The sequence below is a fragment of the Actinia tenebrosa genome, unplaced genomic scaffold, assembly GCF_029948245.1.
Source record: "Actinia tenebrosa isolate PJP-AT-01 unplaced genomic scaffold, QUT_ActTen_1.0 PGA_scaffold5__44_contigs__length_20552954, whole genome shotgun sequence".
Classification (NCBI taxonomy): Eukaryota; Metazoa; Cnidaria; class Anthozoa; order Actiniaria; family Actiniidae; genus Actinia; species Actinia tenebrosa.
Genome location: NW_028292582.1, coordinates 2,136,544 through 2,150,254, shown reverse-complemented (window position 1 = coordinate 2,150,254; position 13,711 = coordinate 2,136,544). Strand labels below are relative to the sequence as shown.

The window sequence follows — 13,711 nt, the reverse complement described above, 5'->3', positions numbered from 1 at the left end:
GAAATACACAAGGGTGGATCCAGGGTAGTTTACGTGATTTCCGTAAACTACTCAATTTTTTTCAAAGCTACACATTTCTTTCTAAATAATGTCAAAATATGTGTATTACATTATTCTAGAAACTTCTAGAAACAACTCACTTGGTTGTTTTTCAGTTAATTATTAAGGAAAAGTCAAACAAAAATGAGTAATCTCGTCATTTCTGCCGATTTATTACCGATTCCCTCAAAAATTTTCGGGTTTCGGATATCTCCGTCGGTACGCATCGGAATGCTATCGGAAAACGATCGGAAAACAGCCTTTGTCAAATAGAACCTCAGGGGGTGAGCGTGCGTAGTTGTAGAGCTAGGCCGGTGTGATGATCGTAAACTACTCAAAGAATTCTCTGATTGGCTGGAAACACATTGATTGTTTTGGAAACCACTCAAACCCTTTTCTGATTGGCTATCTACTTTGCAAACTACCTCATAAACTACCAGCAAAACTATAAAAAGCTAGACCTACCCCCGTTGGGTCTCTTTCGTTCTTATGATTAGAGTCATAGACTTGCTGTAGTTTGAACGAAGGAATATTCTACAATGCGTGGCGACCCGATTTGCAGGAGGGAGGACTGTTCTCCTTTCGACATTGGCTTGAATTTTAAAGAAATTGGCTCTTCATCACCACAAGATAAGCTGGGGTTCATTGAGAATGTGTGGAAACCAGGTGAGATTTTTGATTTCCCACTGTCAATAGAAAATAGAAAGCCTCGTAAGTTTGTCTTTGAATGGCTTAGAAGATATCCCTGGGTTGCATACTCTAAATATCTCGATGGAGCATTTTGTTTTCCCTGCGTTTTGTTTGGAGTAGAATCTTGTAGAAATGCTCATAAATTAGACAAGTTGTTGAAGTCCCCACTCACATGTTGGACTTCAGCGGCTTCGAGACTTACAAAATACGCCAGCGGTAAATGTGAGATGCACAATTTTGCTGTAATTGCCATGGATAACTTTTTGAAAACAATGAGGCAGCAAGCGGTCCCAGTAGATCAGCAGTTGAATAATATTATTCAACAGCAAATCGATAGAAATAGGACGGTCCTTAAGTCTTTGTTTGAAACGATAATTTTCTGTGGGCGAAACAACATAGCTCTCCGGGGTCAACGCGATGATGACCCAACGAATGCTAGTCTATCAGGAAACTGTCAGGCTCTGCTAGAATTTCGAGTGCAGAGTGGTGATCAAATACTGCAGAATCACCTGGAAACTGCACCCAGAAATGCAACTTACATTTCTAAAACCATCCAGAATCAGATGATAGAAACAGTAGGTTCTTACATTTTAACTAGTTTGTCAAAGGAAATCAGAGACAGTAAGTTTTTCTCAGTTATGGCAGATGAAGCTGCAGACATTTCTAACAAAGAAAATCTTTCTTTAGTGATAAGATTTCTTGATTCAAGAAATATAATTAGAGAAGAATTTATTGGGTTTTCTCTTTGTGATGAGGGAACAACTGGAGCTGCCATCAAAGATAAAATACTTACAGCAGTAGCAGAATTAGGACTTTCTATGGACGACTGTAGAGGCCAGTGTTATGATGGGGCAGGCAATATGGCAGGTTGCTTGAATGGAGTTTCAACACTTATAAGAAATGAATTTGACAAAGCAATTTATGTTCACTGTATGAACCACAGGCTGAATTTGTGTGTTGCTGACACATGCCAACAACCACTTGTTAGAAACATGATGGATACTGTTAAAAGAATTTCTGATTTTTTTAACAATTCATGAAAGAGACAGCAGTATTTGGTCATGAAGGTTAAAGAGATAATGCCTCAAGCTAACCATACTGTTCTGATAAATGTATGCCGAACAAGATGGATCGAAAGAATAGAAGGAATGGACAGAGTTGTAGAACTTCTTCGTCCTGTTGTTGCTACGCTTGAAGACATATCAATGAACAACAATGATCTTGGAACTGGGGACTGGAATCGACCTAGTAGAAATGATGCACAGACCTTACTGAATGCAATAACTTTTTCATTTATTGTTGCTATTGTTATTGTTAGACACATGTTAGATTTAACCCGACCTCTCACTGTCAAATTACAAAAGAAAGCAAATTGGATCTTCTCAAGGCAAAGGATGAACTTGCACTTTTAAAGTCAGTCTTAACAGAGATGAGAACTGACATTGATGCCAGACACAATGCACTCTACCAGGAAGCTGTCACTTTAGCAGGTCAAGTTTCAGTTCAACCAACCATGCCTAGAGTAGCTCAGAGACAAGTTCACAGAGCCAATGCTGCAGCCCGAAACCCTGAAGAATATTATAGGACAAATTTAACTGTAGTTTTTCTAGACCATATAGTCCAACAACTGAACAACAGATTTCAAGATGATGTGTTTGTTTGCTACAGAGCACTTTCAGTTATTCCATCAATTATGCTGGCCACTGGTATTGTTTGGAAGGATAATGTATTAGCCTTTTGTGAACATTATAGGCAGGATATACCTAATTATGCAGGTTTACAAGCAGAACTTATTCTGTGGGAGAGAATGTGGATGAGGAAAGATGATCTAGGAGAGGAAATCCCTGATAGTTTAGAAGGGACACTTGAGCACATTGACAATGTTGCTTATGCTAATATACATACCATACTTCAAATCCTTATAACTATCCCTATGTCATCTGCTTCTTGTGAAAGGTCCATTTCAACCCTCCGTAATCTTAAGAACTACTTAAGAAATACTATGGCTCAAGACAGAATGAATGGACTGGCACTGATGCATTCCCACAGAGACATGGACTTAGATCTTGAGGAAATAATAGATTTATTTGCTACTTTAAATCCTAGACGAATGAGAATGGAGAATATCTTACAGTAATATTTTATATAATATTTTTTGGACCACCACTCCAGTGTTCTTAGAGTACTTGTGAGTTATGTTCCATCTGGATTAATAATTATCTGATTTTTAATCCTTAAACTGATGGGGAACAGTACAGGAACAAGGTGGAATTTTTAAAAACTTATTCTTTTCTGAAATCTATAATATTGTTCACTGGGTTTTAATTAAGCTTGAATGGTCTTTACATATTCTCAACTGAACTCAGCAATGAATTCATATATAGTGGAACACCTCAATCTAAATAAGGTAATGTATTCATTTTGTATAATTTGCTAGTACATGTAAATTCTAGTACACTGATATTGTGACTGTATGTTCTCTATCTTTCATAAAGTATTCAATTTGCTGCCATGCCACTTTTCCTTTAATAGCATATATTTTGTATTGTACTTTTACATACTAATACTTTTGATGTCATTTTTTTCACATGATGTCCTTTGATGTGCTAGATTCTTCAACTGAGATAAATCTGTACAAGGATCTTGACTGCAGACAGCATGCTATGGTAGATGTATCCTTTTAGGCAGTTTATAACTGATAGGGGTATGGTGGGTTGGGTATAAATTCAGAGTAAACTGCTCATGTCCAAACCCTGGATCCACCCCTGCCTACGACCCTTGGTGTTTATGCAGCTATTGTATGCGGAGCCTATATCTTAGCATCAAGCCGTATGGTTCTTGTGATCATTGCTTTCATCAAATCATCAGCAAGGATTCACGATAGGATGACAGTCGCTGTCCTGAAGTCTCCAGTGTTTTTCTTCGATACCAACCCTGCTGGACGAATAATGAACCGTTTCTCGAAAGACGTGGGTACTCTGGATGACTTCTTACCAAGCGACTTCACAACATCTATCTCCTGCTTTCTTTATTTTTTCGGAGTTGTTATTCTAACAAGCGTCATGAACTTCTGGTTTTTTATTGCAATCATTCCTACCTTAGTTCTTTTCGTTATCTTAAGCATTTTGTACATGACGACTGTTCGGCAACTATCGAGATTTGAAGCCAACAGATGCAGTCCAATCTATGAGCATATTGGGGAGACCATATCAGGATTGGAAGTCATTCACACATCAGAGATGGATGCTGCATGCTTGGACAAGTACTATAGGTATGTTCGTAGTTTACTTGCCTTTCTTCAATTACGTATCAGACCAACTTTGGTATTAATTTCTGGTAAAAGCCCTTCAACAAACTTTAGGCTGCAAAAACTTGATAAAAGCTGGATTAGATTCCAGGGATGGGAACGGATTTTACTGCAACCTTCCCTGATTATGTTAATTTTTTTGGGAATCAGTTCTCTTTCCCCGGCCACAGGTCGCCAAGTTGATTTGGGTAGGTTTAGTAGCGTTTAAAGACGAAAAAAACGGAGTAAAACAAGGGAGCACATCAAAATTTTGTTTGTGTAAGGAAAGTTGTTGTTCTTGGTTGATCTATCTAGCGCGCGCAATCCATCGTGTGACAGGCATTCCTCGTAGTGTTTTGGTTTCGGCCGATCCGAATGGCTTACGATCGTGTAAGGATATTCCTCGGTTTTCGGAGCAAATTCGCTAGCCCGACTAAGGCAAGGAACGCCTGCCATAAAGTGTAGCGCGCGCACGTAAACAAGCACTGTAAAGAACGCCAGCCATGTCTTAGAATAAGTGCAATAAAATCGAAGATGAACCAACACAATCAAAATTTAAACGTGCTCCCTTGAGTAAAATAACAACTTCGTGTTTATTCCGCTATCTTGTAAAACTACAAACACGAGGCAGCATCGTAGCGCAATGCATGCTGGGAGCTATAGCGTTAATTACGTAAGCATAAATTACGATCTATCAACATGCCACATCTAAAAGTTTGTTTCTATTTTGCCACAGGCTTCAAAATTTGCATACTAGAGCATTTACTTTGATGATATCTACTCGTCAAGGTATTAGTCTATATGTCACGTTGCTTTTTAGCTTGTTTACTGCGGCAGTGGGCTCTGGGTGTTTACTACTATCTTTGGATACAGGTGAGTTGGTTTGGATATCTTAACAGATAGATTATATTAGGTTGTATTACTCTTTTAGGAAGGATAACGTTAGTAGTAAAATACTCTGTATCACACTGATATGGGTGGGGTTTTACTACTTTCAGCTTTGATACGAGGGTCTTTATGAGGTTTTTCTTCTTTTCTTCAGTTTCCCCCTCCCCCATCCGCATGAATTTTAACGCCTTGATTGTAATTCCATCTGTCAGCCAGTCGTGCCCTGGCTTATATCAGCAAAAAGATTGTTTCAGGGTTGAATAAAATTGATGGTCGTGCATGCCTACTGATTGTTTTCTTCGTCCCCTTCTCTTTCTCAAGGAACTTTACTCACGATAAGGGTCCAGCAATCGTTTACAATCGGCAACCAATCATAGATGGGTTTTAAAGAAACACCGTATCAATTCTTTGTATGCTTTGTGCTTATTTCAAGGTACAACTGGGCTGCTACTGTCGTACGCCATGTCCATCAAGGCGAAAATTTCAGCGGCATTACGCTTTGCCTCTCGGCTAGAAGCTGAACTGGTATTCGTGGCAAGACTCAAAGCCTACACCCAACTACCCTCTGAACCAGGATATGATAGACAAGCTGAAGTACCAGCCAACTGGCCCAGTCATGGTAATCTGAGTCTTCCAGGAGTTTCTTTGACTTATTTTGATGGTGCATCTTCTATACTAAAGGACATAGAGTTAGAAGTACAACCACGAGAGAAGGTCGGTATTGCAGGCCGTACTGGAGCAGGAAAATCATCCCTCGTGAATGCCTTATTTCGTATGCCAGATCCTCAAGGTCAAGTGTTCATTGATGGTATAGATCTTGGTACTATTAATGTGCAATACGCTCGTAGTTCCATGGCTGTCATTACTCAATCACCTGTGTTGTTTCAAGGTAGCTTAAAGATCAATCTAGATCCTTTTGACCAATTCACTGACGACGAAATCTGGACAGCATTGAAAGAGGTACAGATGCTGGAGCGCGTTATGAAACTTGATGGTCTACTTAACTACCACTTTGGAGAGGAAGGCTCGGGTTTCAGTGTTGGTGAGCGGCAACTGTTGTGTCTTGCTCGTGCACTGCTCCAACGACGAAAGATCCTTGTACTGGACGAAGCAACAGCCAACGTTGACTACAGAACAGATCAACTTATTCAGGAAGTCATCAGAGACAGGTTTTCCGACTGTACTGTGTTGACTATAGCACATCGACTCAACACCATCATCGACTACGACAGGGTGGTGGTTCTTGATGGAGGTCGCATTGTTGAAGATGGCAGTCCACGGCTTCTGGCTTCCAAGAGTGACGGGATTTTTGCCAGACTTCTACGAGATAATGGTCATCAAGACAACCCTTAATAGTAGTAGCGTCAGTAATCATTTTTTAGGTATTTGCTTTTGGACTTCGAGGTTTTTTTATTATGTCGCCCAATATTGTTTAAGTTTGTTATTATACTTTCGTTTGTCGACAGTACATATTTATTAAAATACATTACGGCTCTTTCTTATCTACGGATCCATTTCAAATTAGATAAAGGCACTATCATCATCATCATCATCATTATTATCATCATCATTATCATCATCACCATCACTCATCATCATCATCATCATCATCATCATCATCATCATCATCATTATCATCATTATAATAATAATTATCAGTATACATCAGTATCATCGTCATCATAACGTTTTAAAAAGTGTTCAAAATATAGACCTAATCTGCTGTTTTCACATTCCAGACCACGTGTTATTCCCTAGGGTATCATTTCTTTGTTTAACGGTTGCCCACGAGAAGACACATGAAATAGATACAACGCAAACAAACAATTTTATTCTTGATAGAATGACACGGGGTCTGAAATGGGCAAAACATTACGCCCAAGGGGATTAGATCCATTTACAAAATATACCTGTTTATCTAAGGATAATCTTTTACTGGGCCTTCTATGAGGAATAAGTTATATACATTAAATTAAACTATATGATAATCAAAAATCTTGCGATATGTGTTATGAATAATATGGAAATAAAAGATGGAAAAAAACCATGCCCATAACCTTAAAGAGAAAGATATATGATGGGCATCCATCCAATAATATACATATCATTAATCATATCAAAAGCTTTATAGAAGTCCATCAGGTTAAGTCCATCCATTGAATTGGCCTCTTTCATTGTTACTAAGCCATGATCCACTAGTTTAACAAGAGCAGTTTCACAATATTAGTTGGGTCGAAATCCCGAATGAGCTGTATACAGCTATTTCAAAAGAGGTTGAAGGGGAGAACGGCGATAGGTAAGAAGCGATAAGTGGTAGGAGATAGGTCATTCCAAATGCAAGAATAGAAAGCATGGAATGACTTGAATTTCTTATCATTATTCTTGTTGTAGAGATATTTAGTGTTCACATAGTCGACGAAAACATTTAAAACGCCTGGATTATTCGTGTTTAGATGCATGCCCACAGTGCCTTTTGGTCGTGCAATCGCCAATCTCCGATCGCAATTTGTTTTGCCGTTTGCCCTTTCAAAGTTTTTCGAAATAGCTCTATAAATCCTGGAGTTTAAAGAGAATTTGTTTGCGGCAAACACGAAAATAAGCACAACTACATGTGTACGCCGTTTTCAGTCATGGTACAGAGAAAAATATAGAAAGAAGAAGAAAGAAGTCTACTTAAACCAGATATCAAAGAAAGAAGCACCTTACCTTTTGAAGCATTTCTTTCTAGAAATACGCCAGACAACCAAAGATAATAAGGGCAAAGAATATAAGCCAGTTTCTCTTCAGACGTATCGCAACGGCCTGCGAAGGTTTTTCCTTGAACGGCCATGTCCTCCTTTCCCCGACAACTTCGACATCGATAAAGAACCAGATGTAGAGTTTGAAGAGGTCGCAACAATGCTGTCAATGAAGAAAAAAGATCTCAAGAAGAAAGGCTTAGGGACAAAACCAAATGCTGCCAGGTCGTTAGAAGACAATGAAGTCGAGAAAATGAGGTCTTCAGGTGCTTTAGGCTTGCACACTTCAAGATCTCTCCTCCATCTTGTTTGGTGGAATAATGTCACTCATCTGGGAATGAGGGTTTTCAAGAGCAGTACGACTGTACATTTGATGATTTTACCATCACAGAGTACTTCATAGAGTACAAAGAGCGCCAAACCAAGAACCGCCAAGGAAACGAGAATAGCAGGAAAAGAACAAGAAAGTACAACAATAAAATCTGGAGGACCAATGGCGGCGAACGCGATCCATACCGTGCTTTTGTTGAGTACTTGGAGCATCGACCAAAAGGTGAACAAGCCCCAAAAAATCTGTTCTTAAGTCCAATTGACAAGCCAACATCTAAAGTGTGGTATAAAATGTCACCGGTTGGAATAAACACCTTGTCTAAGATGATGAAGAAGATTGCCGACATAGCTTCCCTAGAAGGCAAATGTACGAATTCGTGTGGCCGTAAAACAGCAATCCAAGCCTTGCGAGAAGATTTCGGCCCGCTTGAAATTTCAGAATTGACTGGCCATGCTAATCCAGAATCGATATCGAGTTACAGCCATAACCCATTGGAAAAACAACGCAAAATGTCCCACAAGCTGGCTGGATTTTCTCCTTGCAGTCAAAGTAGTAGTACGGTCAGTACGTCAGTAGTTGAAAGTTCAAGATCACCAGCAAGAAATACTTTGAATGAAATATCTGCCAATGTAGAAGGTCAGCAGGCGAACCAAACAAGTAAAGCTGCCGAAGCCCCTTATAATGGTCTTGGGTTGAGTGGAGCCGTAAGTGGACTGTTTACCGGAGTCACATTTAACAACTCACCCGTAAATATTTCCATCAATCTACAGGCTGGTGTCCATCGCTAGCTCTTTCTTCATCCAACACTAACTGAGCAACACAACAGTAGAATAAGAAAAAGGAATTTACTTATTTTGATTTCATTTAGTCTATTTAGTCTATTTAGTAATTGAATGTGTAATTCAGAGAAAAGTCTTAAAAGTTTTGTGTACTCACCAGTTAGCTTCTTTGTTTTGCATGACATTTTCGCACATTTAGACTGCTGAACTGCGTTAGATTTCGATCAAGACGAGAAAAAGTCATTATTGTTGTAACAGATTAAACGAAGTATTGTAGCGAAGGCGATTTTTGAGAATAAACAGTTAGTTTTTTCCAAAGTCGAAAATATTATTCTCTTGCCACGAGGTTCAAACCAAAAGATCAAACGCTCACCTTTGAGCGGAATTCCTATTGGTTGGGAGGATGGCATCAGAATGGTTTCCTTCGTGGGCCAAGGTTTTCTTGAACTCGCACGATTTTTTTCGTTTTTCTTCTTTATATTCGCTTAGATTGAATAGTGTCATGGGATTCAAGGAGAATTCATTGCCTTCACTCGGGAATTCCAAGTTGAATTCACTTGAAAAGGCGATGACGCACTCGTTGCTTCGCGACTCATGCGATACCGCCTTTTCTCGTGAATTCAACTTGGAATTCCCTCGTCAGCCAATGAATATTCCTATAAAACACCACCTCTTAGCCTCTTACTCAGACGTTCTTAGTGTATATTGAATGACAGACCTTAAGAATGTAGAATATGAAAAATACAAAATAATGAATTGAGATGAATTATTTTCTATGCAAGATAGGTGTGATCTGATTTAATCAATATGGAGGGTTTTAGAATCAAAATATATAACAATATTTCTATTTAAATTCAGCTATGAATTTTTTTATTTTGTACGATATTTTATATTTTTATTTGACAACGTTCTTGTATCAAGTATTTAGTGATTATAATATTATCATTCTAAGTCAGTCACCGTTAATATGTAAAACACCGCGAAACCATGCATTTAATACTTTAGTATATTAATGATATTGTATGAAAATGATTCCCAAAGCAAACGACAGTTATATTTGGGAAAGAGGATTTTCATATTTTTGACAATGACAATGACAATGACAATGACAATGACAATGACAAGGACTTTATTTTTTTAGCAACAAAAAATTACAATTTGATTATGAATATACGATGAAAATAACAACATGCTTGGAACTTCTGCTCTTGACATTCTCGGAACGCTAAAAACGCGCATAGCAACTACTCATCTATTTATTCCTTTGTCTAACAATCATCTTTCATTCCTTTATAGGACGTTTGCACGATGGCGTCATTGACCTCTACTACCAGACTCCCTTGCACACTTTCTTTTGTTCAGTTAATTAGCACAAATTGTCTTACTATTCTCATGAGGGAATACAAATTTAAACAAGAAAGCATCTTGGTAGTAGGAGGCAAATGACGCCATCATGCAACCTTTATAATTCCATACTCTCAGTAGTGAAGATTTCTTACGGCTAAAAAGTGACAAATCCGTGAAAGTGAAACAATCTGTGAAAGATACTCAAAGCTTAAAAAAGTGGCGGTCGTACTTCTTTTTTCACGACATGTGAAATATAAAGCATAGCTAGAGATTTTCATAACACAGATGTACTGTGTGGAATTCTAGTAATATATATAATACAAATAATAACGATATATAATATATTGCTATAAGTATATACTTATTACTGAATAGATAACTAACAGTTGCTGTCACTCGAACATTCATTGCACAAACGACACAAATGATATCTTGTGAGTGTTGTCTTTGTATAATGAATGTTCTGGTTGAATAATAGCAACTATTAGTCACTATTTTTCAGTATCCACTTTGTTCTCATTTCATGGTTTTACTGCATGTGCTCTATACTTACATAAATCAGAAAAAGAAACACACACACACACACAAAGAGAGAAAAAACACAGAACAGTACAACCTATTAACTTTAAAATACATATTTCTTTTTTAATTATAACTCATGTTCATCTCAAATACATATTTCCAAATACATATTTATGTTTGAATTACAACACAAGTTGGTCATTCTCCCTTTTAGCTTGCATGAAAATTAATAATCCTCCCAATGCCCCTCTAATAAATGATCGTGTCACGAAGTCAGGGAACTATTTGGCTATCTACGATGGTCTAAAAATAACAAGAATTCCAATTTTTTCAAATTTTATACTATCTTTATCCAAATAGCTTGCCTCGATTAAGTCCATTAAAAAAGTGCAAACAAGTAGATCATAACCACACCAATCATAGCCACGATCACCGCTACACAACACACCTTTACAACTCTAACTTCTCGTGCTATTTTCCTCCCCAACTCGGTTTCGTTTAAGAGAAAGGGCAAAAATTCTCCTGAGACATTCAAATGTGGAAATGGCTGGTCTGGGGTCTTCTTGCCAGTAAACTCACACAATGGTTCCCATCCTTGTTTAACACTGTAGACAAGCAGCTTGTCTGCAGGAACTACAGACTTGACTCGATCGTTGTGACAGCGATATCGCTTGCGACAGATGTATGATGATTTTGGATCAAGAGTCCCTACGTTTGCCATTCTTGACTTACCAATAATTAACCAAACTTTATTTAATGTTGGAAGCAAACATTTTATCTTCATTATGAGGGAATTCTCCATAATTTCGTTGTGTTTTTTATAACTTCTGATCCAAGTGTCTTCATCTTCTCGCATAGAAAGAATTACTTTAGCGTCAGGAAATGCTTCCATCAGTTCTTCAAAGAGAAACTGGGACGGGCTACCGACCACAGCGTCTACATCTTTAAACATGGCATAGAAGTCGGGTTCCCTACCATGTTTGAAGAAATCTAACCACTCTTTCATATAGTACAAAACGTTTTCATCAAAATCGTACACTTCGTAGTCTAGAATTCGCAGTGCACGGGCGAGGGATTTGGTTCCCGTCTTGGGCAGACCGGCACAGATCAGCTTCATGTTGGTCAGTAGAATTGTGTCGTGGATCAGAACTAAAATCAAGCGTTTGTATCAAGGGTTATTACATACGCAGCTGCTATTCGTGTCGTTTCGCGACGCTACTACATACCTAGATAATAGGTTGTCTTGCATCAGTAAGAATTTTCGAATGAAATTGTTTTGTTAACTTTTTAGCAGCTTTTTGGGTCCCGACTATGTGGGTGATTCAACACATTTTGTCATCCCTAGTAGTATACAAATATGAGTTCTGCATCACGGGCCCCGTCGGGCTACCCCGGGCCCGTAGGGAGAGGAGGTGTTCTACATCATTGAGCTCTGGAACCGCTCCGGAGCAAAAGGAGACTACTTTTTTATCTCCTGCTGATTCGGCCGGATGATGTCATGATTTCTTTTGATCATCGATCATTTGTATTTTATATTAACGAATTAGTTCACTATCGACATGATGAAAAATAATTCCCTCATTATGTTTAATTCGCGTGGTTTGTTATTTTTTATTCATGCTATGTCTTTTTTCGTTCTCATTATCTTCTTATCTGCCTGATTGCCAGTTGGATTCACCTCAGTGCAGCTCTCGCTGCGATATATGCAAATAATGAATAAACGTCATGCATCATGAGAAGTTTGATTACTATTATATTTATTTCGATTTGTGAGAAATGTTTGACCATATTTTAGTCATACTCGAAATTTTCGCCCAAAATCGTAAATTATGGCCTCGATTCTGCAGTTTGCGGCAGAAGATCATGCAGACAATGATTATCATCCTGGACGTGAATTTGTTAGACTTGCTTTATTGTTCATCATATTATGTGTAACATATTGTCGAGGTTCGCTGAATGCAGTAAATATTGACCACAAGTGTTTTTCACTCAAGTTTCTTTATGCTCTACCTCTAACTTCTCCTACTAAAAATAAATGCTGGAAATGCTGCTTTGCCTGAGCTCGGTTTACTGGGCTAAGTAGACACTGATTAAGGATTGAACGGTAAGGACTATGGGTTAAAAACCCAAAGCCGGTTTATTAAGTCAATAAGTTCAATGAATTAATTACAATACGCACACAGTGACAAATGGGCAAGGCTGGGAGGGAAAAAGGTCATGTTCGCGGAGCGAACTCACAGTTCGACCGCCAACCTCAAACAATTGAATGTTAGCACTGCCGATCAGACCGAAATGATCGTCAACGCGAGGATCGAAGCGTGCAGAAAGATCAGCTTTAAGCCGACGTACAAATGAATGACCCAAAATGAGGACATTTGGAGCTAATAACTCCATAATATAAAGTAAGCCTTACCTTTTAAACGTTATAAAACAGCTACGAAAAAGCTACCAGTTGATGGATTGGATGTTCGGGTCAACTGTGTTCCCAAGGTTACATCACGTGAACAAGGCCAGTAAACATAAAAGGGGGGCCTTGTTCACGTGATGTATGTCCGCTGACCATAAACACATGACTGCTATCATATATCAATAAATGGCAACCATATAGCCATAATTACTATAAAGCATTAATTATATTATAAAAACATTAACAAATGGAAGTTAGAGGGAGCATAAAAATCCTATTCGCTAGCAAATATTCCATTTATTTTGCATATACAACTTTATTGGTTTACAGTTTAGTTATTACCAAGGAACAACGCCAAACACGTTTTCTAAAAAAGAAATTGAAATTTATTCATAAAACTCTCAATGCATGTGAATACAAAATAAGTTTAGTTACAGCTCTTTTCATTATTTAACTAAATATGATGTTTTGATTGTCAGTATACAGTATATTTCTTCACCCATCACGTGTAACAATAGAGGACTATGTTCTGCATAATTGCCGAGTCAATCTTACGAATTACCTACTAGATATCAAGACCACGATCTACTCTTTCTCAGTTTTACAAAACAAACCGTCCATCCAATTAAAAAAAAAAAAAAAAATTAGTGCAAATTTCTTATTCACTAATGAGTTCAGCCAGGT

At 38.1% G+C, this 13,711-nt stretch overlaps 3 protein-coding genes across 3 annotated transcripts in view; 2 read left to right on the top strand and 1 right to left on the bottom strand.

Moving 5' to 3' along the window:
* LOC116286707 (neuroligin-4, X-linked) overlaps positions 1 to 13,711 on the bottom strand; it is a 44,404-nt gene that overhangs the window by 22,399 nt on the left and 8,294 nt on the right. The window lies entirely within an intron of this gene.
* LOC148906305 (52 kDa repressor of the inhibitor of the protein kinase-like) lies at positions 557 to 3,425 on the top strand. The gene is made up of 3 exons (XM_089038000.1): positions 557 to 705; positions 1,485 to 3,136; positions 3,340 to 3,425. Exon 2 carries the CDS (start codon positions 2,159 to 2,161, stop codon positions 2,864 to 2,866), a length of 708 nt encoding a protein of 235 aa, XP_088894126.1. The 5' UTR covers positions 557 to 705; positions 1,485 to 2,158; the 3' UTR covers positions 2,867 to 3,136; positions 3,340 to 3,425.
* On the top strand, positions 3,419 to 6,470 carry LOC148906304 (ATP-binding cassette sub-family C member 4-like). The gene is made up of 3 exons (XM_089037999.1): positions 3,419 to 4,000; positions 4,752 to 4,888; positions 5,337 to 6,470. Exons 1-3 carry the CDS (start codon positions 3,561 to 3,563, stop codon positions 6,254 to 6,256), a joined length of 1,497 nt encoding a protein of 498 aa, XP_088894125.1. The 5' UTR covers positions 3,419 to 3,560; the 3' UTR covers positions 6,257 to 6,470.